Raw genomic sequence first — 25,602 nt, 5'->3', positions numbered from 1 at the left:
AGGTATATGAGGCGCCTGGGTGGCTCAGTCGGTTGAACATCTGACTCTTGATTTCAGCTCAGGTCATGATCTCACGGTTCGTGGGTTTGAGCCCCGCATCTGGCTCTATGCTGACGGGCACGGGTCCTGCTTGGGATTCTCTCCCTCTCCCTCTGCCCCTCCCCCACTTGCGCTCTCTCCGTCTCAAAAAATAACTTTAAAAAGCAAAAAAGAAGAAGAAGTAAAAGGTACCAACCAAGCACGAGAGCAGTCTGGACCAAGCTGATGCCCACGTGTCTGGTAGCTTGTCTTGTGGCTAATCAGACCAGGGATGGGGCAAAACAAGTACTTTTGTCCCCAAAAAGTGCGTCATCACTTCAAAAAGTGCGTCACATCAGTGCTTCTTACGCAGAGGGCTTTTGTCTGCTCCGAGGTAGATAAGACATCTCCTGGCCTTGCATAGTTGAGGGCACGCCTTATATGTCACCCCCTCGCCCCCTCCCCTACACGCATGCCCCAAGGAAGAATTTTTATTTTCTTTTGTGTGTGCATTTTCATGTCTGTTCATTTTCGACAGACAGAGCATGAGCGAAGGAGGAGCAGAGAGAGAGAGACACAGAATCCAAAGCAGGCTCCAGGCTCTGAGCTGTCAGCACAGAGCCCAAGGCGAGGCGTGAACTCAGGAAGCGTGAGATCATGACCTGAGCCAAAGTCAGATGCTTAACCAACAGAGCCACCCAGGAGCCCCTGATTTCCATATATAGGTGGCATTTTGGTCTTGGTCAAGACAATACAATTATTTGATCATTGAGAAATATCTTCTTGAAACTTGCGTGAACCCACTACAGAGAAGCAGTGTTCCAGGAAAAGGGTGGGGTGTGAAATATATATGGTTGGTGTTGAGAAGAATTTCATTTACCCTTGGGTAAAACAAACTAATGCCCTTTCTTGGTTTCCTATGCTGCTGTAACAAGTTGCCACAAACTTAGGGACTGAGGACAACACCTATTTATTATCCTCCCGTTTCTGTGAGTTAGAAGTCTGACACTATCCTTACCAGTTCAAAACCACAGTGTTGTGCTCCTTATTAATGGCTCTTGGGAGAAGATTTTTCCAAGCTTCTTCAGGTTGTGTCCAGGATCGAATTCCTTGTGGCTGTGGGACCGAGGTCCCCCTTTCCTTGCTGGCTATCAGCTGAGAGCTGACAGCCTCTCTCACAACTTAGCATGTGGCCCCCTCTGTCAGAACCAGCAGTGGGGACTTGAAGCCTCATGCTTGAGACCTCCCTGACTCTTGCTTCTGTGCCGCTCCGCTGACACCAGCCAGGGAATCCTCCCTGCTCTCCGTGCTCATTGGGTCCACAGGGATCATTTGGGATATCATAAAGTCCCTAACCGTAATTCCATCTGCAAAGTCCCTTTTTCCATGTAAAGTAACCTAGTCACAGGTTCCAGGCATTAGGACATAAACATCTTGGGGGGACGTTATTTGGCCTACCATAGTCCTCCCTCTGGGCCCCAAAGGTTCACATCCATCCCACATACGTTCATCCCATCCTAGGGTCTCATCCCAGGACAGCATCATGTCCAAGTCCTAAAGGTCGACCCAAAGGTCTAAAATCAGCAGCATCTAAATCAGGTGTCATCCATGAAGTTCAGCTCCTGGGGAACGATTCTTCTCCCCTTGTGGTCCTACGATAGCAAAGACATAGGTCATCTTCTCCCAACAAACACTGGTGTGACAGGCATAGGATGATAGATGCCAGCTCAAGAAGGGGAGAAATAGAAAATAAAATAGAGTACTGGATCACAGCAGCTTGGAAATCCCGCCCAGCAATCCCCATTAGATTTCAAGGCAAGGGATTTATCTTCTGTCATCCTTGGCTCTGCTCTCTGGGCAAGACGTCCCAAAAAGTCAACACTGGAAACGCCCCTTGAATGAATTCACCAGGCAGGTGAGGGGAGGCTTGCTTTGGTTCCCTCTTGGTTATTGGCCAAGTGTCACAGATGGTTTTAAATTTTTTTTTTAACACTTACGTATTTTTGGGAGAGAGAGAGAGAGAGAGAGAGAGGAGACGGGCCACAAAGCAGGTTCCGCACTGTGAGCGCAGAGCCTGATGTGCGGCTAGAACCCATGAACCCTGAGATCATGACCTGAGCCAAAATCAAGAGCCAGACGCTTAACTGATGGAGCCCCCCGCCCCGCCACCACAGGCACCCCCAGATGTCACAAACGGCACATTTCTGCAGAGCCACAACAGGCAGGAGAGCCACCGGTGGTACACTAACCAGCGTTCAGAGCAGCCTGGCTGGGCTACTGGGCAGCTAGATGTCAAGCAAACAGGACTTAGCACAGGTAATGTGGTTTGGCAAAAGAGCATCAGCATGATTCACCTTGGTGAACCGTGAGCCCACCGTGGTTTTACTGAACACAAGGGGCTGGCATAGCATACCAGGCTTAGTAAAAATGGAGACGTACACACCAGAATTGGCATTTGCCACAGACGGCTACCTCTCCCTACAGGTCCTATCCTCTGTTAATGCCAGGACTGGTGGCCTGGAGACCCCACCTCTGCGTGGTTGTGCTTGGTTAGCATTTCCACACTGTGGTCACCTGGAGCCACCCCTAAGCCTGTTATGTGTAGGTTAAGCCTTGCCCTTCAAATTTGAAGGTACATTCCACGAAATATGCATAAAATGCTTTCTTGATAAGACAACGTTTATCACACTCTGGGTTCTTACTTCTTAAGAACCTATGACTTGCAGCAGCAAATGTTAAGGAAAACAATTGATGTCCACATTTATAGAATTACAACCTCAGCGGGGTGCCTGGGTGGCTCAACCGGTTAAGCGTCAGACTTCGGCTCAGGTTATGATTTTGCAGTTTGTGAGTTTGAGTCCCCCATCGGGCTCTGTGCTGATGGCTCAGAGCCTGGAACCTGCTTTGGATTCTGTGTCTCCCTCTCTCTTCCCCTCCCCCACTCGTGCTCTCTCTCTCTCTCTCTCTCTCTCTCTCTCTCTCTGTCTCTCTCTCTCGAAAATAAATAAACATTGAAAGATTAAAAAAAAAGAATTACAACCTCAGCAAAGATTTTAATTACAACTTAAAGGTGAGTAGTAAAACCTCCATCCAACTCAGCCTATGTTTCTTTTCCAGACACATCTAGGCATTACTTCCAAGGGAGATAGGTTCCCAAATCCTTCATACCTCTGTTTTCATACCGATGATATCAGATCTAGGCACATCAGATATGTTTCTGCTTGCCTGCTAGACGGAGCTCCCAAGGTCAAGGGCCAGGTGTTCTTTTTATCCCAAGACATGGCATTAGGTGTGGAGCAGAGTCGATACACAGTCAAGGTGGGTTAATTCGTTGCTTTGAACTGATCTATCCGTTAGCCTTTCTTCTAGTTCCATAGACTGTATCTCACAAAACCCATAACTCCTCCAAATTTCAGTTCCATGTTACTTATTGCTGTAAAAAATTAAAAATAACTTGTATGTGCATTAATAGGGTAATAACTTTTTAGGTTATAAATCATCATATATTTATACACAGAATGCCCAAAGTTGTTCCATGAATAGGGTACATAGGTAGGTATTACCGTGAAAAGAGGCTATGGTAGGCTTTTAATGCATAAAAGCAAGCAAGGTGCTTTACAAACCACTATGGTAAAAAGCAAAAGCATACCTACACAGTTTATTGGTATGAGTAGAAAATAATCTTGAACGATAAATGTCAAATGGTGACAGTGATTTCCTTGGACAGAAGGATGAGGGGGAGAAGAGAGAGTAAGGATGTTCACTTTTACTGATGTATTTCCCCCAGGGTTTGAATACCTTTACAATAGTTTCAGATTTTTAAAAAAGCAGTAATGACAATTTTCAAAATGAGGGTGTCATTGTTGCTAGGAAACCTTCCATTCTACCCTCTGCACACCCCTCATCCTCTCTGCAGGCTTGCAGTACATGTTCCAGGTGGTTCCTGCAGCTCCCCGCCTAGTGTCTCTCCCTCTTGGATGGGGGTCTCTGGGTGACAAGCAGCTAGAACACTTAGCATTTCCTTCGTAGACTCCATACCAGGCCCTGAGCATTTGGCCGTGTCACCACACGATCGGGTGATGCCAGATGCTCCCATCAGCGCACTATGGATGAGCAGACCAAGGCAAGGCATGTGCCTCCACACCTAGGTAGCCCCAGCTACGAGGCCATGCCAGGTGCACGAAAGGGTCCACCTTTGTTGAAGTTACCAAATGAGAAGAAGGCAACAAGCTGGTCCCTTGTTTTGCTAAAAGTGTGTGAAGGGGCACCTAGGTGGCTCATTCAGTTAAGCGTCCGACTCTTGATTTCAGTTCTCACAGTTCATGGGATCAATGCCAAACTCTTCCTGCAAACTGGGGGTGAAGAGAGCTATGGCTCGGGGATACCTGATTGTCTCCAGGCGGCAAAATTGTGCCGTTCTCTCCAGCACTCCGTGTGATCAGTATTGTCAACAGTCATAAGAAAGCTCATATCTCAAACTTGTTTAGTTATGTTCAGCTGTTGTTGTCTTTTTCTTCCTTCCCAAATTGAGCCTGCTCTGAATAATCCAGGATGGGGGTTGTAGTGGCAGGGCACAAGCCACAGTGTAAGAAGCCTGTATTCTTGACGAAGCAGACATCCAATATTGTCCAGTGAGTACAGCGCATGGAGGTAAATCAGTCACACGAGTGACTGTCCGATGGGAGGGCTGAATGCACGAGTAATAGCCACCTTGCTCTGAGCACCTAGGTTGTGTTGGGCACGCAGCTGTATGCTGAGCATACAAATGACCGCAACATGCCTTTTACCCTCCAGAAGGTTCCAATGCAGCAGTAAGGTCACAGCCTAAATAATTCTAATACAAAGTCAGTGGTGATGGTTAAGAGAGAGTCAAAGAGCAAAGAGAGTGTGGAGAAGAGAGGGCTCATTTCAAATAGACTAATTGCTAAAAATCTCATCCATTGGTTTTCTCTGCAGTTTCCCTGTTCATATCCTGACCATCTTGAAGTGGAGGCACATAAAATGAAGTCTTTCATGTGAAATGCTGGTTGCGTTCCTTTTGAACGTGCATTACAAGTGCCTCTTTGGATCCTATGAGGGCTCTGTATATTGAATTTGTTTTACATAAGCTCAGTGAGTGATGGAAGCTAAGAGAAACAGCATGTCAAACAGCACTGAAGAGAGGGGAAATAAAGCAGCTTAACTCGTTACAGTTGAATAACAGAGATTGTAAGAGATTTTGTACCTTTTAATTGTAAGAAATAAAAAGTTTCGTTTTTATCAATTAGATAAAAAGATTATAGAACCTACTTTAAGCAGAAATCTCCAAATGACATGTCAACTGACAGTTCAATCAAGATTATAAAGATTATTTCTAAGGCATAGCTGTCATGCCATCTTTGTGCTTTTTTACAAATAATCCATCAGTATTTGTTTGAATGTCATGTTTATGCATAGAAATTTGCTGTACCGGTTTCCCATCAGACGTGAAAATCACCTCGGTCAAGATGGGCAGAAGATGGTTTCAAGTGCAACAGGAGGGTGGAACTTTGTAGGTTGGACACTGGCTCATTGTCCCTTCCTTAGGACCATGATTAGTTAATCGCTACACACACAAAATGTTGTTGGTTTTTTAAAAATTTTTAAATAGTGAAGCATGCACGATATAGTAGATCTTGTTTTGTGGGGGGAAAGGAGAAACAGGAAACTCTCCTCTCCTCCAGAGTGAAAAGCCAGGGGTACTTTTCTGATGTGTTTCCCTCATTTAGGAGTAGTTGCTTAAAAGCCAACTCACCCCCCAGAGGGTTGTAGGACACTGTTCCCCATTGATTAAGAGACATATGCACACCTCATTCTGTTTAAAAATATGTATTGAGCATCATCATACCTGAAGACACTGTGGTAACTCCCTCTTCCCCTCCGTATCACAGAGGTGTGTTTGTATGTGTGCGTTTACATGTGTGTTTATATGTGTGTGATTATATGTGTGTGCGTGTGTGTGTGTCCCATTCATTTCCCCTTCTCTACAGGGACCCAACTTATTAGTCTTCTCATTTCTCAATATCTTACACATTTTTTAAAGATTTTATTTGTAAGTAATCTCTACACCCAACGTGGGGTTCAAACTCACAACCCCAAGATCAAGAGTGACATACTTTACTGACTGAGCCAGCCAGGCACCCCACAATATCCTATACATTCTAATATAGCAGCCAGTTAGTAAGTTGTTGTTTTTTTTTTAATTTTGGAGGAGAGTGGACTAGAATCAAAGAAAAACGAGAATAAAGGGTACTGCTTAGATTAATATTCACAACTATAATGTTGACCGATTGATAATTCATGATCTTTCCCAGGTTGCCCTGTCTGTTCATTGATTACCACTGAAAATAGGCTGAGCATTACGAAGTGTATTTGTGAATGAGGAGGCAATCTGCCCTCACCATAAAGCTACTCAAGGGCAAGACTGAGCATTCATTGGAAGAGGGCAGAAGACTTCAGACTAGGGTGGACAGAGCTACCCTCGGGCACTTTCAAGACTACATTCCATCGTTCTCTCTTTGGAAAAACAACCTCTTCAGAGTATAGGTGCAAGATTTAAAACACACAGGCACACTGCCATCCAGCATTCTTCTGGCCAAAGAGGTCTGATTGGGATTTTTGACAAGCCTATTACTCTAACAGCCTCAAAGCCTGACCTGGTGAAAACCATTTCAAGGAGGGATGGTCTAAAACTGCTCTGTCACAAAGGCCGTCCTTCTCGTTTAGAGTAATACCAGCAAAGCTCTCACCACTTCTTCCTGCAGAAATTTTGGCTCTTCCTCCCTCTCCGAGATCCGGTCAGAAGTGAGGGTTGGCCACCCCAAGGGGGAGTCCTGACACTTTACCTAAAAATGCTGTCACTATTTGCCTAGTTATATTATCGGAGGAACTGAGAAATTTTGTTTATATTTTAAGGTGAGCAAATGCCAAAAATACTAATTTGAATTGAATAACCTTTCCCAGTCTTAGATTACAACGCGGAGAGATCCTCCGCATTTAAACACATTAAACACATCCTCCAGAACCTTCTAGATATCGAAGAAAACATTTATGTTCAATAGCATTTTAGCCATTGGCATTTTAGTGTCGGCCCTATTTTATTTTCGTTCCTAGAAAAAGTAGTATATCCATGTTGTACATCAAGCCTGAAGGCCTTGCCTTCCTCTCCTCATAGACTGGTTTCAATCCCAGCCCCTTCATTAACTCCTCCCTCTGTGGCCTTGGGCAGCTCTCTCAGGGTTCTCATCTGTAAAACAGAATGAAAAGTAACCTTGAAGGACATTTTGAAAATGAAATGGGAATGCCTGCGTCAGTTACAACGTGGGCATGAGATTCATCCTATTCGGTGCCTCCTGCGGGCTCTGTCCAGGGCCACTGATTCTTGGGATGTGCCATGTGGCAGCCATCAGCAGTCAGCAGAGAGGGTGCCCTTCCCAACCAGACCCTCTCTCTAGAGCCAGAGTCAGCGCGGTGGTTCTCAACTTTGGCGTCACCAAATAGGAAGTTATCTGATACCACCCAAGACTCCAGAGTGGGGCCCAACAGTCTCCTCCGGGTGATTCTGATATTAGCCGAGTTTGAGAGCCACTGGCCCACTGGGATCATTCTCGAGAGATCACTCTTCCCATGGTCGCTAAATTCCCTCAGTTCCTTTATACCTTCCCTTAACTCACCTCCAGCATCCCTCCAACAGGCTGTGTTGTCCATGACTTGCCACAGAAGTTCTCTGCCTGAACCAAATCCTAACCAGGGGTAGGAGAGAAAGAATGTACTCTCAGGTGGTGGAGTCACTGAAAGCACCCCAAAGATTCACCCTTGACTGAGCTTTTCTCATGTCTTTTGTAGAAGTGGAAGATCTCACTGCTTCCCAGCTGCCTGTTCCCTGACCATCTGCCCCTTCTGTTGGCTTAAGCTCAGCTTGTGCTGGTACAGGAAGGAACTTGGGCCAAGCCTGCCCATAAAAGGTGCCCATGATGGGGCGCCTGGGTGGCGCAGTCGGTTAAGCGTCCGACTTCAGCCAGGTCATGATCTCGCGGTCCGTGAGTTCGAGCCCCGCGTCGGGCTCTGGGCTGATGGCTCAGAGCCTGGAGCCTGTTTCCGATTCTGTGTCTCCCTCTCTCTCTGCCCCTCGCCCGTTCATGCTCTGTCTCTCTCTGTCCCAAAAATAAATAAAAAACGTTGAAAAAAAAATTTTTAAAAAAAAAGGTGCCCATGAGCATCCCGGTGATTAAATTTTCACAGAACCCCCTACCTATGCGCCTAGAATAAATTTCTAGAAGTTGACTTCTGGTAGGGCCAACGTAGGTATATTTTTGAAGCAGGTGAAATTAGATCTCTAAAATATTTCAGTAAGTCAGAAGCTCCGTCTTTGAAAAACGCTCTCGCAAATTTCTCAAAGAAGAGGCCTTTGAATCACAGAGCTTGATTCCCTTGTCAGCTGTCAGTGAAGTAAATCTTAAAGACTTTCCAAGAGCCTCCATTCTCCGCGGCCACGGGACCCTCACAGATGACATGTTCAGAACTCTGAGTCTCCTTTGCACAAGTTACGATACAGATACCTATGACTTACCCAGTTCTACGATGTATTTGTGGAAACCATCCCTACTATTTAAAACCGTGTTCTCGGTAAACATTCTGGAGTTGCGCGTGGGAGAAGAGTTCTTTTGGGGACCACAGGGAGGTAGCTGACGTGGCCTTTTGCTTTTGCAGGAATGTTAGTTCAGCCGGAGAGGAGGCCCGCAGGAGGATGCGGGAATGCGACGGGCTCACAGATGCACTGCTGTACGTGATCCAGTCTGCACTGGGGAGCAGTGAGATCGACAGCAAGGTTTGTTGTGTTTGCATAGATTAAACATCTTAGTCAATAAAGATGCCCAAGGGACTAAGCAACGGCTAACAACAACGGAGAGCTAATGCTGTGCCTAATACCTTCACTCTGAAATCTATCGTGGTCTCCCCGTAGGACTCCTACATTTTGTTGATGGCTTCTAATAATCCTAGCCTAGAACTAGACACCTAAGTCTCAATAACGAATAAATAAAAAACGTGGATTGTTTTAAGTTACTCAGACCGGATGAGTGTATCAACTTTTCCATGCTACATTACCCACAAGCTTCCAGTTTAATTTTTTTGAAATCTGCTTTTAAAAGAAAGAGACCTATTAAAACTACCTGAGCTTCGAATAACTCTATATTCTTAGCAGTTGGCTTTTTACAAATGTTAGTTGTTCAAATGCCATTTTAAAAGTACCTGATGAAGGGGCACCTGGGTGGCTCAGCTGGTTAAGTGTCAGACTGTGGCTCAGGTCCTGATCTCCTGGTTTGTGGGTTCGAGCCCCGTGTCAGGCTCTGTGCTGACAGCTCAGAGCCTGTAGCCTGCTTCGGATTCTGTGTCTCCCTCTCTTTTTGCCCCGCCCCCTCCCCACACCCACTCTGTCTCTCTCTCTCAAACATAAACATTAAAAATTTTTTTTAATTTTTTAAAAAAGTGCCCAATGAAGGTAAGTAACTGCTTTAAAAATGCTAAATAAACGAGGCTGGTGATATGTGAATCATCAGAGTCTCTTCAGTGTTTGAGTTCACAAACCAAAATAGAGTCGGGTGGGCTTTTCCAGTGTTGGAGGTATTTTGTTTCGCCTCAGTTTGTCTTTTGATTAGTTTCGATTCATTCTGAATGTAAAACTGCAAAGTAATAATGTCCTGATGTAAACACAGACTCTAACGATGCTTTTAAAGTAGTCCGTGTGACAAATGTAAACACAGACTCTACTGATGAGTCCATGTGACAAATGTGAGACCGTAACGAGAACTTCTCTAGAGCCACACCATGGACATTTGGGGCTGGATAATTCAGTGTTTGGGGGCCACCCCGTGCATTGTAGGATGTTGAGCATCATTCCTGGGCTCTACCCCTAGATGCCAGCAGCTTCATAGCTGGGACAAACCAAAATGGCCCCAAGATATTGCCAGATGTCCCACAGAGGGAGCAAAATTGGTCCTGGTTCTTAATCCCATGGCTTTTAATGCCAGCTCTTCGTTAGAATTAGGACTGCTTAGTAAATACGTGTGCCTAGACCCCATCACAGCCCTCTGACTCTGAACATCTACCTCTGATCTCAGATTTTTGTTCCTTAGAAGTTCATCAGGTGATTCGACGTGTGGCCTGGACTGAGAGCCCACCTTAGTAGATACAGCTCTGACAAGGACTCTCATCAGAAACACGATGTAATGTAATTTAGTTGTAAAGTCACATAAAGAACAGGTACGAGTGGTTTGATCCCTTTGGTTACCAGCTGGCGTGGGGAATGACCTAGTGAGGGGTTCTCAACCTTGACTGCACAGTGGAGCCACTGAGAAATGTAGGAAATTGCTGATACCAGAGACCTACTCCCTGTGGCGGAGACATGATCTGCCTTCTGGGATTCCCATCCTTTGAGTACTAGTTTACCGCAGTTGTGCACACAGTTTGTCATCTGATCGCCGCCACTGACTTATGCTTGCATCCATCAGCTTACCGTGAAGTGCTCCTCAGTTTCGAAATGGAGTATGATGGACTCTAGATGTAATCAACCCCTTTTGTAAACACTGTTAACGGCCATTTTAGAACTTTTAATATCGTTGATAGGAAAGCGAAGTCCCTAAAAACGTGACCAGTCAAGATGTCTTGAGGATTTACAGATGTCTGTTAACACAATAGGCGATTTTTAAAAGAGCTGCCAAAGGAAATTCACTAAGGCTTCAGTGCAGCGGGTCTTAATGTTCAGAGCAGGAAAGGCTACAGCATCGGGACGCTGAGCCTCTTAGTGTAACGGATGCCAAAAGAGCTTAATGTTGTCTCGGCCTTGCAGTTGAAAATAAGGGTCAACAGCCCCTTGCTTTGGCCAACCGCCCATGCCCATGCTGGTGGGAAGGTAGTCTGTAGCAGCATGGCCCCAAAACGAAGTGCTGTGAGGCCCCACCCCTTTCTCCTGACGTGTCAGACTCCTGGGAGACATTGGAGATCACCTCTTTTAATGTCCACATTCTCTTCAAAAGAGGAACCTAGAATCCCTGGGAGTATTAAAGGCGGGAATCATAAGACGCGGCTATTTCTGATGCAGCAGCTAGAGCACCAGGCTTGGGTAGATTTGCCCCCACCTTCCTGCTGATTATAGAATTGTACCTGGGCACCCCGACTTTGTGACAAGGAAGATCGCCGTAGCTTCTGAAAGGATCAGACTCCACGAGTTACTTAGCAGTGTTTTGCCAGCCAGAACCGTGCCAGAGAGTTCTAACGTATTATGGTCCCACAGTGTGCCACTCAGCCCTCTGTCTGGTCACCTCTGAGCTTTCACAGTGACAGGATAGAGGAGGGAGGTGAGTGCACATTCTCTTTACGGCCAGCAAAGCTAATGGCGTCCTAGAGCCTGGAATCCACACAAGCTCTCAGCTCGGCTCCTGTGACCGGGACAGTTTGTTGAATGGGTAACATATGGTTCAGCAGTCTATGGACAACTTCCAAATTAGCCCTTTGCCATAGAAAATAAGGCGTCAAAATGACCCTGGTGACCACGAGGAGCCGCTAGAAGCGCTGTTGACAGCAGTGCATGTCAAGAGCAGCGCCACCAGCTGCCACATGCCTTCTGCTGGCGTCCCAAAGAAGGACGGTGGCTGCTTGTTTTTCTGTCCCCTATCCCCCTCCTTTCGAGGAAAGAGCTTGAATGGGTGGCCCTCCCACACCAAGCTGAGCTAGAGGGATGAGTTCAGCCTCTGTGTCTCCCTCGCCCCATCTTTTCCTCTGCACCCCCACCCCTCCGTCAACCCCACTTTCTCCCCGCCTCCGGCTTCTCCCACACCATCCCCCAGCCACAGGTAGATCATAAAGCATTTCTCAAAACTGTGGCTGTGTTCCCCAGTAGTCATTTGTTAAACAGAGGCACGAAGATGCCCCCAGGGAACATGAGCAGCAGGATGAGAAAGAAGTTGATTCTCCCAAGTCTTTGATGTAAGGAAAAAATCAGTTTGAGCTGATTTAAAAATCGTTCTGACTTATGCCATAACATTTCCCTTTCAGGGAGAGACTTTTCTCTCTTTCATGCATCGTCCTGTGTTTACCTGCTTTCATGCCGGTTCCTTTTTTTGATGCTGAGAGGATGCTTGAAATAGAAAATCAAGTTGGCTTAAAGCCTGTGGGATTAGCAGCCGTGAAACCTTGAAAAGCTGACAAGAAAGGTCTAGAATGGAGCAAAGGCTCCCGAGATACATTCTGAAAACCAGTTTTCCTGGTTGATTGTCACACGCCCAGTAGTCAAGTCAAAGATGCATGCTTCCTTTAACCAGATCCCCGTCGTGGGAGGGGAGCACTTAGCCCCATCCCCTCCAGGCTGGGCCCAGGACTGGGAAGACGTGGCCCAATCTGCTGTGAGTCCCCGACGACTACAGGTCTCGTCCCTCTCATCTGTGAAATGGAACCACGTTCCCTGCCTCGAATGCTGGTGCACACAGCAGGTGCCTGAGAAACCATAGCCAAATTGGCATGCTTTTAAAAATAAAACTTAGCTCAGTTCAGTTTTTTCCCCCACCATTATTTTTTGAATTGGGTGCATTTTTCTTCTTCCCACTGTTCATCAAATTCGGAACAAAGGTCAAAAGGTCAGTGCAATGGACTGAGTGTACGTGTCCTCCCAAATTCATGTGTGAAACCTGTTCTCCAAGGTGATGATCTTTGGCAGGAAGGGTCTTTGGGAGGAAATGGAAGCACAGAGAGATTAAGCACTTTGCCCAAGGTGACACAGCCCATGAAATGGCAGAGCCAGAGCTCAAACCTAGACTGGCAGCTCTGGGTCCCATGCTCTGGACTCCCAAGCGTGCTGTGTGCACCATTGTTCACGGTATGAACTCTCATACAGCATTCTCCGTGGGCAGGCACTATCTTCAGTACGTACACACTAGGTTTCCCACTGTTGCTGGAATAGATCACCACAAACACGGTGGCTGGAAACAATGCATACTTATTATCTCACGGTTTCACAGGCCAGGAGTCCCAAATGGGTGTTGTTGGGCTAAAATAAAAGTGTCGCCAGGGCCGCATTCCTTCTGGAGGCGCCAGGGAGAGTCCAATTCCTCGTCTTTTCCAGCTTCTACAGGTGCCCACATTCCCTGGCTTGTGGCCCCTTCCTCCATTTTCACAGGCAGCAATGAGAGGTCGCGCCTTTTCACACCTGTTCTGCACCCTCCCTCGCTTCTAAGACCCTCATGGTTACACGGGCCCCCCCCCAGGATAATCCGGGACAATCTCCCTAACAGAAGGTCAGCGGATTAATTCTGTCTGCCGCCTCCATTCCCCTTGGCCTCGGAACCTAACATATTCAGAGCTTCCAGAGATTAATGCAGACATCTTGGCAGGGGAGGCATTCAGCCTACCGCACACACATACTCTAGCTCACCTGATCCTCACAGCAAGCTAAGACGTGGGTACCATTCCGAGCATCTGACACAGGAGGGAATTGACTCAGAGAGATGTTGGGCGTATCGTCCCAAGTCACAAGGCAGCAGAGACCAAGGGCCCTAAGGTGTTCAGCTGCACCTGTGTCCTCAAGCACCGTCGAATGCCTATGCTAAGAAAACAGGAGCACCAGCCACCTCAAAACAAAGCAGTAGCATGGAAACATTTATGCCCCCAGCGGATCCCAGCACATGGCTTGTCTAGGACCCCCCCCAGCTTTATATCTCCTACCTCATTTTACTACCAGAAAGGGCCCTGGTGGATGGCAGATAGTAGTTAGTGTCTCCCTCCCGGAGCTGATGGAAACGTGAGTATCCATATTCTCGGTGATGCCGAGCCCTGGTCCCCAGAGGGGAGTGGCCTGTGAGCGGGCCACCATCCGAGACCTCTGGCGATTGTGGATTCTTCCCCACTCATTAGTGAACTTCAACCAACAATGGCAGCTGCTTACATAACCATAAGAGACTCTTAAATACAGAGAGCAAACTGAGAGTTGATGGGGGCAGGGGAAATGGGTGATGGGCATTGAGGAGGACACTTGTTGGGGTGAGCACTGGGTTGTATGTAAGTGTTGCATCACGGGAATCTAGTCCTGAAGCCAAGACTACACTGTATGTTAGCCAACTTGCCAATTTAAAAAAACAAAAACAAAAACAACCACACTGACGGCTGCTTATAAAAGGAGCTACTTTGGATAAGGAAAGGTTTCAAGACCTTCTCGGGCTTCTCTGAATTCTTTCCACTGCGACCATCAAGGGCGCCTTTAGGAGCCAACAGCTAAATGTATCCAGAAAGGATCAGGAATGTGGAAATGACTCGCTTTCCTGGGTGGAGGAGGGATGCTGGTTAGTTTTTATTCATTCCTCCTTTGTTTCTTTTCCTTTCCTTTCTTTTTTGTTTGTTTGTTTGTTTGTTTTGGGTTCTCCAGACCGTTGAAAACTGTGTGTGCATCTTAAGGAACCTGTCATACCGGCTAGCAGCAGAAACGTCTCAGGGACAGCACATGGGCACAGATGAGCTGGACGGGCTTCTCTGTGGTGAGGCCAACGGCAAAGATGCAGAGAGTTCCGGGTGCTGGGGCAAGAAGAAGAAGAAAAAGAAATCCCAGGATCAGGTAATGCGGGCGACTCTGCAGCTCCACACAATTATCCCCTCCCCTAATTACAACATTAATATTTCTTCTGCGTGTACACGTACGGGGCTCTGTACTTTCAACGCAGGCTAAAATCATTAACACATCTGCACAGTGTTCCCGTGGCGGGGGGGTCTGACAGGGGGACATCGAATGACTTCCCCCACATCCTGCAGCCCAGTCAACATAGGAACTTTGCCAAAGAGAGTCATGTCAGTCCCAGGCAGGCTCTGAGGTAGCAGCTTGGAGAGTCCAACCCGGGCACTGATTCTTCTGTGTGTTGATTCGTACCTCGATGGAGGTCCCGGCCAGGGACAGGAGGGTGCTTTGCAGGTGTTCCACAGGTACACTGTAGGTGTGATCTAGGAAGAGAAGCTAAGCAGCCAACACATATTTTACTGCATGTTTTGAAACGTTTTGATATGTGATCTTGCATTTATTGTTAGAAATGGGGGCTCAGATTCCCAGTTCTCCAACAGAATGGCATTGGAAGCTTGGCCTTGGGGGACAATTCTGATAAATTCAGAAAGCTGAGCAGCTGGAGAGGTGTCTCCAAAATGATGGACTTTACCTTGGGCGGCTGTAAGTAGGCTGCCTGCACTGAGGTAATGGCCAATAGGAAGCCACTCTTGGCCTTGATGGAATCAAGATAGTCTCCAGCCTTTTCTCCCGGAGCCTCTGGAAGACGGAACCCTCACCCATCGGCCCCCCCACCAGCTGAGGGAGTAGCGTGAGTCGTAGCTGCGGCCAGAAACCCCTACTACTGAGGTTTCTTCATCTCTCCTGGACAGTGATCATGAGTCCAGCCTTCCCCTGGACACTGTGGTCATATCCCAGCTGCTAACGGTCATACAGACCCAAGATCTGACTGTCTTCAAGAGTGAACAGCTAAGAGAGCAGGACAGAAATCCCAACACTGTCTCTTAGCAGGTTTTAATTCAAAATAAATATGCAAAAGTATCTGTTGAGATCAGAGCCCATCATTTTTTAAAGTGTTCTCAAAATCATTTTGCTTTGAGTAAGGGTTATAGGCGCTATTTTGTTTGGAGGAAGGATTCATGGGAATGCATTCTTAAACATCATTCCTAAATTTAAGTTGAATGCATCAGTGTTCACATGTTTTAGGTTCTAGTTCTCTTGCTCTTTGTGGCCCCTGGGGGCCGCTCCAGACACATCTGCAGCCTCTAGGTCTGTACATTCCGGCATAAACACACCTGTAACCTAAAAATACGTGCTTCTGGCCTTTTCGATGGTGATCTGCTGCTCTGAGATGCTCCCAACCCTGCTTTCTCTCCTGTGCTCTGTGTCCACCTTCTCCCTGAATTGCAGGAGCCTTTTAAGAGGATTGAGCCATACTTCTTAAAATCTCCCCTCAGGGGAATGCAGTGGTTAGCTAGCAGGTGTTTATTGAACTGTGCCAGGAATTATGCCAAATAGTATTGGATACCTCAGTTTTCCAACCCAGTACTTAAGGGGGCCAGACCATAATGCTTCTGACCCTTTCCATTATCGTACAAGCGAAACATGGCCTAACAAAGGTATAATGGGTCCTTCTCATGCTTTCCTTCTGCAATACTGTATACCATGGGGCCCTGTCCCTTTACTGCTTTATCCTGGAAAGTGAATGAGCATAATAAAGGTTGAAAAGAAGAATGGCATATGGGCAGGAATGTGGTGCTTGCCAATCTGTCAAGTGATCGTAATCCCCCAGGTCTTACCCACCACCTACAGACTCGGAACCTCCTGGATGGGCCCAGGCAACTTTGGAAGGCAGATTTGGGAAATTGTACTAATGCATGAGCCTTGGTGTAAAAAACAAAAACAAAAAACTTTGAACTGAGATTGAATTCACTCTGATTTCAAGGTTTTGTCTTCAGTCCTTTTTTGGATTCTGAACCATCCTTCTGATGGTCCCTGCATCTGTCACTGGTGTCCCGTTAGTAAGAGTTGGCCTCAGACCCTGAACCCTTTTTCTAACGCTGCCAATGTGTGCTCGCATGGCTTGAAGCCTTTCAAGTGACAGGTGATATTAGGCATTGATTGGGTCCAGAGAGTTCAGGAGTCAGAAGAAAATATTCATGGACTTCACCCCCAACCACATCCCTCCTTTCACGTTGTGAGCTGCGTCATGGAACCTTATGATGAGCAATTTCCCACCTTAGAATGTTGTACTTCGAACCATATTTTACAACATCAATGAGCCATTTTCTAAGTTCAGTAAGATGAAGAGATTAAAGCACTTTTATCATTTTTGCCAAAAGTCTAAGTGAAAATTTATAAGGGTCATTTGTCCCATCTTTTTCTCACAATATTTTCAAGGAGACAAAAAGGATTTCTTTAAGAAAGTTTTGCTGAAGCAGCCATGTTAGAATACAGAATATTGTTGCTTATAAAGAAACATCAAAGCCATGGTTTCAGTCAAGTGATAGTTACGTAAAAGACTTTGAACTGTGCTCTCACGTAATAAAAGTATCTTATGAAACATTTTAGTGAGGGTGTAAACAGATAATAATTACAGTTGTTTGAAAGTCATTTAGGATGTTTTGTCAAGTTCAGTCAAAAGTAGAAAAAAACAGTCAAAAGTAGGAGCCATCTTGCATTGAAAACGGATGGAAGGGAGGCACAGCTGAAAGGTCTGGAGATGGGGAGGAGAGCACCAGCATCTGGCATGAAGAAGAGGGATAGGAAGACGCCCTCACATCCAGTTGGCCCCCAGCCTGGTGACTGGTCCCCAGGAGAGAACTGAGTCTAGATGGCGCCACCTGCTGGGAAGGATGGGCATATGCACCAGTCTGGGTCTCAACAGAGAAACCTTGCTTCTTGAGGAATGTGCTTTGCACTTGGGGAAACCAGGCAGCCATTCCAAGTTGTCTAAAGGAATTAAAAGCCAGCTGCCTCCAGTGAGAGGAGGAACCAAGGCCCTAATTCATCACTGTTAACTGGTTGTCGCAAGGTGAGAAATGGAAATGTCCTCAGGTCTGTCTAGGACAAAGCATCCCCATCCTTGCTAACACCAGAACAGAAGGTTACCTTCAGAGCCTGCAGACTGGCGTAACTCATCTAGCTTCCAGAAAGTTGTAGGTTTACAGCTTTAATGATTGTCAGATATCCAGTCTCTGGAATCTGTTGCTCATGAAGTCAGGTTTTCAAAGACTATGTAGTGACAAGAGAGCATATGGAATACAAAGTGGAGGAAAATGATATAAAAATGGGAGTGTATATAGAGATACGTATGATGTTGATAAAACCTGGCCAGGTTTGCAAAAGGTGTATCACATGCAAATATAAAATACATATGTATATATTTTTATTATTTATATATAACATATTCCTTATTATGTGTTTATATATATTTGTATTTGTATATATACATGTATGTATTTCTAGGGAAAGCACAGTAACATCAAAGACAAAGGCTACTGATTGTTTCGTACTTTTGTATTTACAAATTTTCGAACAGGCATTACATTTATAATCTTTTCAAATGCCATCTAGAAAATAATATTTTGAAAAGCATGAAGTGATTAAGTCCGTGTTTGCTTATAAGAATGTATTTGTTTTCCTTCTTCCATTTAAGACACCAGAGAAAGGTACAAGGAAAGTTTGTCTAATCCGCAACAGACACTGCCCAGGACAGAGAAACCAGAGATTTTACGAGGAAGCCAAAGTGATAAAAATCATAATTGGTTTAATGATTGCCTCTGGGGCTTTGCTATATCCCAGAATTTTATGTTGATCTTACCTCTGGCATTGTTATTCTATACCTTAGGAAAATTCTCTGACACTATGAAGGTCAGATTTAGTTATAATAAAAAAATCTCAGAAACTTTATCCTTCAGATACTTAATTGAAATAATTCAAGAAGATGTAGGGTACAAAGATATGCTTCATTCATGCTCTTCTTTCAAGAAATGGCTGCTGTTGAATCATACTGGAACCATCACACCATGAGCCCCTGAGGGTAGAAGTAGTTAATATTTCTGGGCATCATATTCTGGTCCAAAAAGGCTTTGCAAATGTATTAATTTCTGACTCCGGGTTCAGTGCCTGTTGCCAGATTATAAGAAATTGCTGGTCTCTCTAGCCCTTTTCGGGCAGAACCCTACCCCCGCCCCACCAAACAATGTACACATCACGTGCCCAAAGGCACATGTCATCTGGCAGGGGCTCCACCTTCTCCAGCAGGGCTCTGTGCCAGCAGCTGGGCACGGTGGGGCAGGACGGGCAATCCAGAGATTGGGATCCAGGGAAATGCAAGTAGACAAAATCGGTGTATTTACTTTCCCACCTTTTGTAGAAATAAGCATCTTTTGTTTTCCAGTTTGGGAGATGGCCAAGCTTCCTGGGATGATGTCCGGGGGTTAGTGGTACTCGAAAATGGACTTGAAGTCACAGGATACCACTGGCTGCTGGCCAGAGCAGACCTGAGGCTTCAAGACCCCACTCAGTGTGAACTTGACAGTGCAGAGAAACCGCTGAGGGGGAAAAAAACAAAACCAAAAACAAAAAAAAACAAGACAAGCAAGATGACCTAGAACTCAAAACTTCTCCCTTCTGTTGGAATATCCCTTGTGAATGTTTTATTCACGTGGATATAGATGTATCCACGTGGGTGAGGACATAGACCTCTGACAATTCAAAGACGATTCTGAGCCTCTTCTCGCGTGCTCATGTTCCCTCTCCCGGCCATCTTTGTTTCACGGTCTAGTGCGCTGTGGTCAATTTAAGCTCCTGTTCACTTCTTCCTTACGCTGTAGATGTCAAATGCATGGGCCAGCGGGAAGTTTCACTGATGATACCACCAAGCTGTTTTGTACGCCAAAGCGGTAGTAATGGGATTCCGTGTAAAATCTTGAATGCCTTCTTTTGTTCCCCATGACGATGGGCATGTCTTGGAGGAACCTCCAGGGGCTCCCACCTGCCCATCCTTTGTCCCACAGGCCAGCCTCTAACCTTTCGCTCGTGTTCCTCCTCTGTGCGGTCTTCCCCTCCCCTCCGTCCGCTGCTTGGACGACTATCCTTTAAGGTCAAATAAAAACATCTCTTCCGCTCTTTCAGGACTTCTTCCAAGTAAAAAGTTACCCATCTTCTAATCTACTTGCACATGGCTTTATTTAAACTCCCCCCCGTCGTGCCAGTCACATTGTGAGTTATGTACAGTTGTTGACGCCCATGGAGAGTGGATCTGCTGAGGCGGGGGACTGGGTGCATCCGGTTTCTGTCCATTTCTAGCCCAACACCCAGAACCAGCTGTGCTGAGTGATGCTCGGTCTGGGGTCCGCAGCAGCCTCTACCCATCGTGTCAAGTAGACATTGAAACCTGTGACTTGTCCCGGTCACATCCATTTCTTTCCCGGTGACACTTGGGCTACAGGAGCCACTGTGAGCCAACGGTATTCCATGGACCTTCTCTCTCCACTTTTGGTCCAAACTGCTCTCTGGCTTCTTGTGGCAGTGTTGTATTTTATGACGTTACTCAACATTCTGAATCTGTAGGGACCACCAAAGCTAACAAACATTGTGCATCGTGATGATCATCTAAAACCTGAGGATTTGTGTCAACAAATGGATACGGGTGCGTCTCAAAGTACCCCTGGAGAAGCAATACTTTTGATCACGCCAGACTCAACGATGCTTTGTTCTGAGGACGTTAACGCATGACATACGTAAATGGCGTGAGGCGTCATGAAACCCCATCACCTGAAAAGTTTGCTGGGATTTTCAGGACTTGCTATCTGGTATCACTTCTCTGTGAGCGTGACACATTGCCCACTGCATCACACAGATGTGACGGATGCACAGGAATGAGACTGTGACACTAAATAGTGGTCGGTATCCCAAAGCACACAAACGAATTTCACTGCTAATTTAGATCACGTTGGAGATTTGAATTTTAAATAAGTTTCTCCTTATCTTGGCCAAAATGGATGTTAATTATAAACACACATAAATATGCCGGTATATACATGCACACATAACATGTAAAATTTATACAGAAATAAAATAGTAATAAGCCATGAGATGAAAGTAACACAGACACCCCGCCCCCACCATCCCCCTCCTAGACAGAGCTGTGATTGGAATTTATACCAGGCATATATCCTTTCAAAACTTCTTCTATCCATATTTATGCACAGCTTTGTTTAACCCTTCAAAAGACAATTTTAAGTACACTGCTGTGCATATGAGTCAGGCCACGTGTCAGACAGCCAAACCCGTAGACTTTATAGGCGTCCTTAGGGTTTATAAGTGTCCTGAGAATACTTAAGTGTCCTTCCCAGCAATGTGGAGGTCGATGCTGCTGGCCGCCATCATCTGCAGTCTTCGGAGGCTCTTAGATCTGTCATGTTCTTCCCTTTCGGGTAATTCCTCCTCCTCATGGTCCAAGGTGGCTCTTCATGTCCGCCGTCCAGGAGCAGAAATGGCACAAAGTCGACAGGATAGAGCAGAGTACCCTATTGAAAGTCACGTATATCACTGCCACTCACCCCCTCTTTGGTCTGCACTGGGTCACCTTAGCCCCCGAAGTGCACGGTAGGCGGGACGTGTGATGTGCTTGTGGGGAAGCCATGACCCTCGGGCATTCCCTTCGCTCAGGAAAAGGGGGTGTCGTGGCATGCTTAAGGGGGTCAGCAAGAGCTTTCTGTCCCCGGGAGGAGGAATATTGTGTAGAGTTACCTGCGCATGGTAAGAAAATTTCACCTTTTATTCGTTTCTCGGTTTTGCAATTCCTCGGCAAACGGCGCAGCCCCTGGTTACCTGCACTCGGGGCCGCACCCGCTGCCCACCTGGGCACGCCACGGAGGACAGGGGTGAGCGCAGCACCCACTCTGTCTCCAGCTGCGCACTGTTGTGCATTCGTTTATCCCTGGCCTCAGCGTGACCTCTGTCCTGGCCAGCAGTCACCAGCGGAACGTGGAAAAGGCTGCCAAGAATCACGCGGTAGGAACACACCTACAGCCACGTGTGCTGCGTGAACCCACGTGCTCGTGGTGTGGGAACCAATCCCTGATGAGCAGCAAATCTGGCGTCTTCTGAATTTTAGTTAGTGCAAACTGTGACAAACTTGTGTAGTGAAGTCTCGCCTACACCCGTCATCGCCTTTCAGGGATTAATCCTTAGGAGGGAAATGTGGAGACCAAGTCCATTTTTCAAGGCTTGGGATACATAAGCCGGAATTTGTCCTAATCGCTCTGGAGGGCAGCGACAGTCGAGGCACATTTGGATTTGGTTTATTATCACTGATGGATCTGCCCCTCGTGACATTCCTGATGCTTTTAAGTTCTCATTTCAGAATAGCACGGGTCGCCTTTCTTTCTTCCAGTTTTCATTTTATTAGTGAGCCATACTTTTTCTTTTGCTGCTTAATACCATTTCTTTTCCAGCCATCGGCTTATTTCGGTGGCTTGCTTGCTCCTCCCGGCTGGCTCCCGCTCGGTCTCACTGTAGCTTCACGTCACCGTATGCCAGGAGCTTGGTGACCCAAGACACGGTATTTCATGTCCTGCAAGCAACCAGTCACATGAGCCTGCAAAATCACGGCCGTGCCTTTCTGTGCAGTGACTCTCCTTTGTCACTACGCATGAGTGAATGAGATTCTCTTCCTACTTCTGTGCCTCTCATATGAACTATATCCCATCAGCAAAAAAAGTGCTGGCTTTCTGATTTTAATGAGTTTGCAGACTTAAAACTCTGAACTAGGCTTCCCCTTTACTTTCCTTGTTGACATTTGACCATTCAGTACTCCATGCCATTAATAAATACTCTGTTATATAGTACTAGATCAGGGTTCCTCAGCCTGCCCACTCTTGACATTTTGAGCCAGATAATTCTCTGTTGTGGGGGCTGTCCTGTGCCTTGTAGGATGTTATCAGCATTCCTGGCCTGTACCTAGTAGATGCCAACAGTACCCCTTTCCCCCGGTTGTGACCACCAACAATGTCTTCAAACATTGCCAGTCGTTCCCTTGGATGATTAAATCCCTTCAGTCAAGAACCACTGTATGAGACTATCTTTCAGGGGTGTATCAGCAAAGATATTAACAAACAAGATTACGGGATTCTCTGAGGCAGGTTGGCATGTCAAGGACAGAGTGCCTTTAAAAGGAAGGTAATGGAAAAAGTAAAAAGGAAGTAATGGAGAGGTTCCTGGCCCAGGTTTTCCCAGATGTGGATGAGAAGTTAGGAGCAGAGAGAATTCTAGAGGGGTCTTAGCGGTGTTCTGGTTGGTTCCGTCACAATGACTGGGAGAAAAGGCAGATAAGCCTGGTGATGTGGCCCAGCCTCGATAACTCTGTGGGGCACAGCACAGTGGTGTCATCGTGTCGGTCTCTGGAGCAGGGCAGTATCGCCGGCCTCCCTCCCACCTCTTCCTAAGGGGCGGGTGGTTCTGAGCAAACGATTGGGGGTGCCCGTCACCCTCACACAATGCCCCTTGGCTCCAGACTGACAGAGAATCAGCAAGGCTATCTATCCCTGAATCTCTTTATTCTGATACTTGATTCAGAAAAGAACCCTGCCACTTGAACATAGGTGTCTAATCTCTCAAATGCAAAACGCTTTGTGTCTTCAAGGAGAGCCGAGAGACCATGTGTGCCACATAAATACGGCTCCTTGGCCACCACCTCTGTCCCGTTTTTGCACGGATTCCACCCTCCCTGTAATCTGCGTCTTCCGAACAGCGACCAGGGGAGTTCACACACCTGAGCCACCTTCTTCTTCAAAATTCCCAAGGGTCAACATAAGAATCATCTCTCTCCTGGCTCTTTAGCATTGCTCTGAGTTTCTTCATAACCAGAACTTCTATCCCCTGCCTCCTTTTCCCTTAATCCCCCCAAAAGCTGGAAGTGCTAAGGAAACCCTGTCGAGGGAAGATCTATTAGCAACTCAGATGTTCAAACCAAGCCAAGCAAAACTGGCAGACAGAGGATGGACTTATGTTTATGTTGTCGCTTTTTAAAGTATGTGTACAGGCTGACGCCTGATTAAACGGAGCCCGGTGTAAGAGGACATGCCTGCCAGTTCACATCTCTGAGCTATCTTCTCTTCTGACACACGAGGTGTACCTTCAGCTGGGAGGGAAGAGTGGGATTTTAAGGTCAATGTTCCCCTGCTGCTGAAGATCCACGCAGTTTCCTTGGCCTGTTGTATATTTCACCCAGATCCCTTCGGAACAAAACTTGGCCTGCACAAGGGTAGTGACGGTGATGCCCTCTCAATGGTGGGAAAATATGGGCAACAGAGATGCGTCGCAATGGCGAAGAAGGCTTTTCTGTTTGTGAAGACACAGCCGAGCAGGAGAAGCTCTTCTCCTTACGTGGCCTTGCAAGGCTGCGACATATGGAGAGAGGAGCGGGGTATCTCTGCACCTCTGGACTGTAGACGCTTCCCCCAGCCTCGGGGAGCTCTCCTTCTCTGCATCTCTGTGGAAGCCCGCCCAGTGTGACAGAACGGAGGCTGGGCAGTTGTAAACTTGGCAGAAGGGGAAGAGCTGAAAGGCTCTCGTTAATTTTTCTCACTAGTAGGGGCTTTTATGAATGCAATAATTAGAGCGCTCTGTGAGCCACCATCCCTGAGAGAAGCCCATGTTTACAAAGTCTTGGTTTAAAGGGGCGCCTGGGTGGCTCAGTCGGGTAAGCATCTGACTTGAGCTCAGGTCATGATCTCAAGGTTCATGAGATCGAGCCCCACCATCGGGCTCTGTCTGTGCTGACACCTGGGAGCCTGGAGCCTGCTTCAGATTCTCTGTCCCCCTCTCTCTCTGCCCCTCCCCCGCTCATGCTCTGTGTCTTGTCTCTCTGTCAAAAATAAATAAGCATTAAGAAAATTAAAAACAAAAACAAAAAAACCCACAAAGTCTTGGTTTATGGACATCTTTGCTTTCTGGTTTGGGAACGTTCGGATTTTTATCCCCAACTTACACCATTCTCTTCATATAAGGAGAAAGTGGCTTCTACTCTTCCATACTGCAGCCGACTAAGAAACCTTTTAAATAGAATTTAAGCTGCGTGGGGAAACAAAAGTATGGAAACCAAGTCCAAAGAAAGGCTTTCATCTTGTTTTTTGTTGGTCCGTTTGTTTGTTTAAGCCACACATTGGACACAGCCCCGCACCTGTGTAACTTTCTTCCCAAGGGGACATTTCTTAACTGTGGCCAGTAGATCTCTCCTCCCCTGACTATGACCATAGCAGAAACATCAGGTCCAAACATCAGCAGCTCCTTGGCTTGTAACACAGAGGCTTGTTATTCTCTTCCTTTCCAAAAAGATTTAAGCATTACCTTCTTGAACAGAGAATACCTTATTTTCAATTCTATGTGGTTTTGGAAAATGAATGATAGAGACTGTTGATTGATTTGCTTTATTGATGTCAGTCATACAGTTACACATTTAAGATCAGTAGAGAAAAGCGCTGATGGTATGTTATTGAGTGTGGCACTATTTGGGGCGATAAAGCCAATTGATTTGCTCTGTGATTTACTGTCAACATAATCCTGCCACGCACTCTCCTTGCTTTGCTGACAGCTTGTCCCCGAGAGAGCTCCATGGCGGAAAGGTCATGGGGAAGCCAGAAGGATCCGAAGGATCCTACTACCACCAAACGTACTTAGTCCTTACTGTGATTATGGCTTAGTCTACTCAGGCTGCCGTAACAAAATACCAAAAACAGTGGGGGGGGGGGGGGGAGGACTTAAACAACAGAAATTTATCTGAAAGTCCCAGATGAAGGTACCAATAGATTTGGTGTCTGCTGAGAGCCTCTTCCTAGTTCACAGATGACCCCTTCTTGCCACACCCTTACAAGATGGAAAAGAGAAACTCTGGGTCACTTCATTTCTTTATAGGGACACTAATCCCAACATGGGGCTTCCATTCTCACGACCTCATCTAAACCCAATCACTTCTCAAAGGCCCTGCATCCAAACACCATCAGATTGGGGGTTGAGGCTTTTAA

At 46.5% G+C, this 25,602-nt stretch overlaps 1 protein-coding gene across 4 annotated transcripts in view; it reads left to right on the top strand.

Moving 5' to 3' along the window:
- The window catches only part of CTNND2 (catenin delta 2), a 408,918-nt gene that overhangs the window by 259,401 nt on the left and 123,915 nt on the right, over positions 1-25,602 (top strand). For all 4 annotated transcript variants that reach the window (XM_040494066.1, XM_040494055.1, XM_040494045.1 and 1 more), the window contains 2 exons: positions 8,746-8,863; positions 14,447-14,632. In XM_040494066.1, the coding sequence (XP_040350000.1) occupies positions 8,746-8,863; positions 14,447-14,632 (304 nt within the window). The remainder of the gene's footprint in view (positions 1-8,745; positions 8,864-14,446; positions 14,633-25,602) is intronic.

Source organism: Herpailurus yagouaroundi, unplaced genomic scaffold, assembly GCF_014898765.1.
Source record: "Herpailurus yagouaroundi ecotype Mexico unplaced genomic scaffold, PumYag 29, whole genome shotgun sequence".
Classification (NCBI taxonomy): Eukaryota; Metazoa; Chordata; class Mammalia; order Carnivora; family Felidae; genus Herpailurus; species Herpailurus yagouaroundi.
Note: the sequence above shows the minus strand (reverse complement) of the source record. Positions and strands in the feature narration are given on the sequence as shown.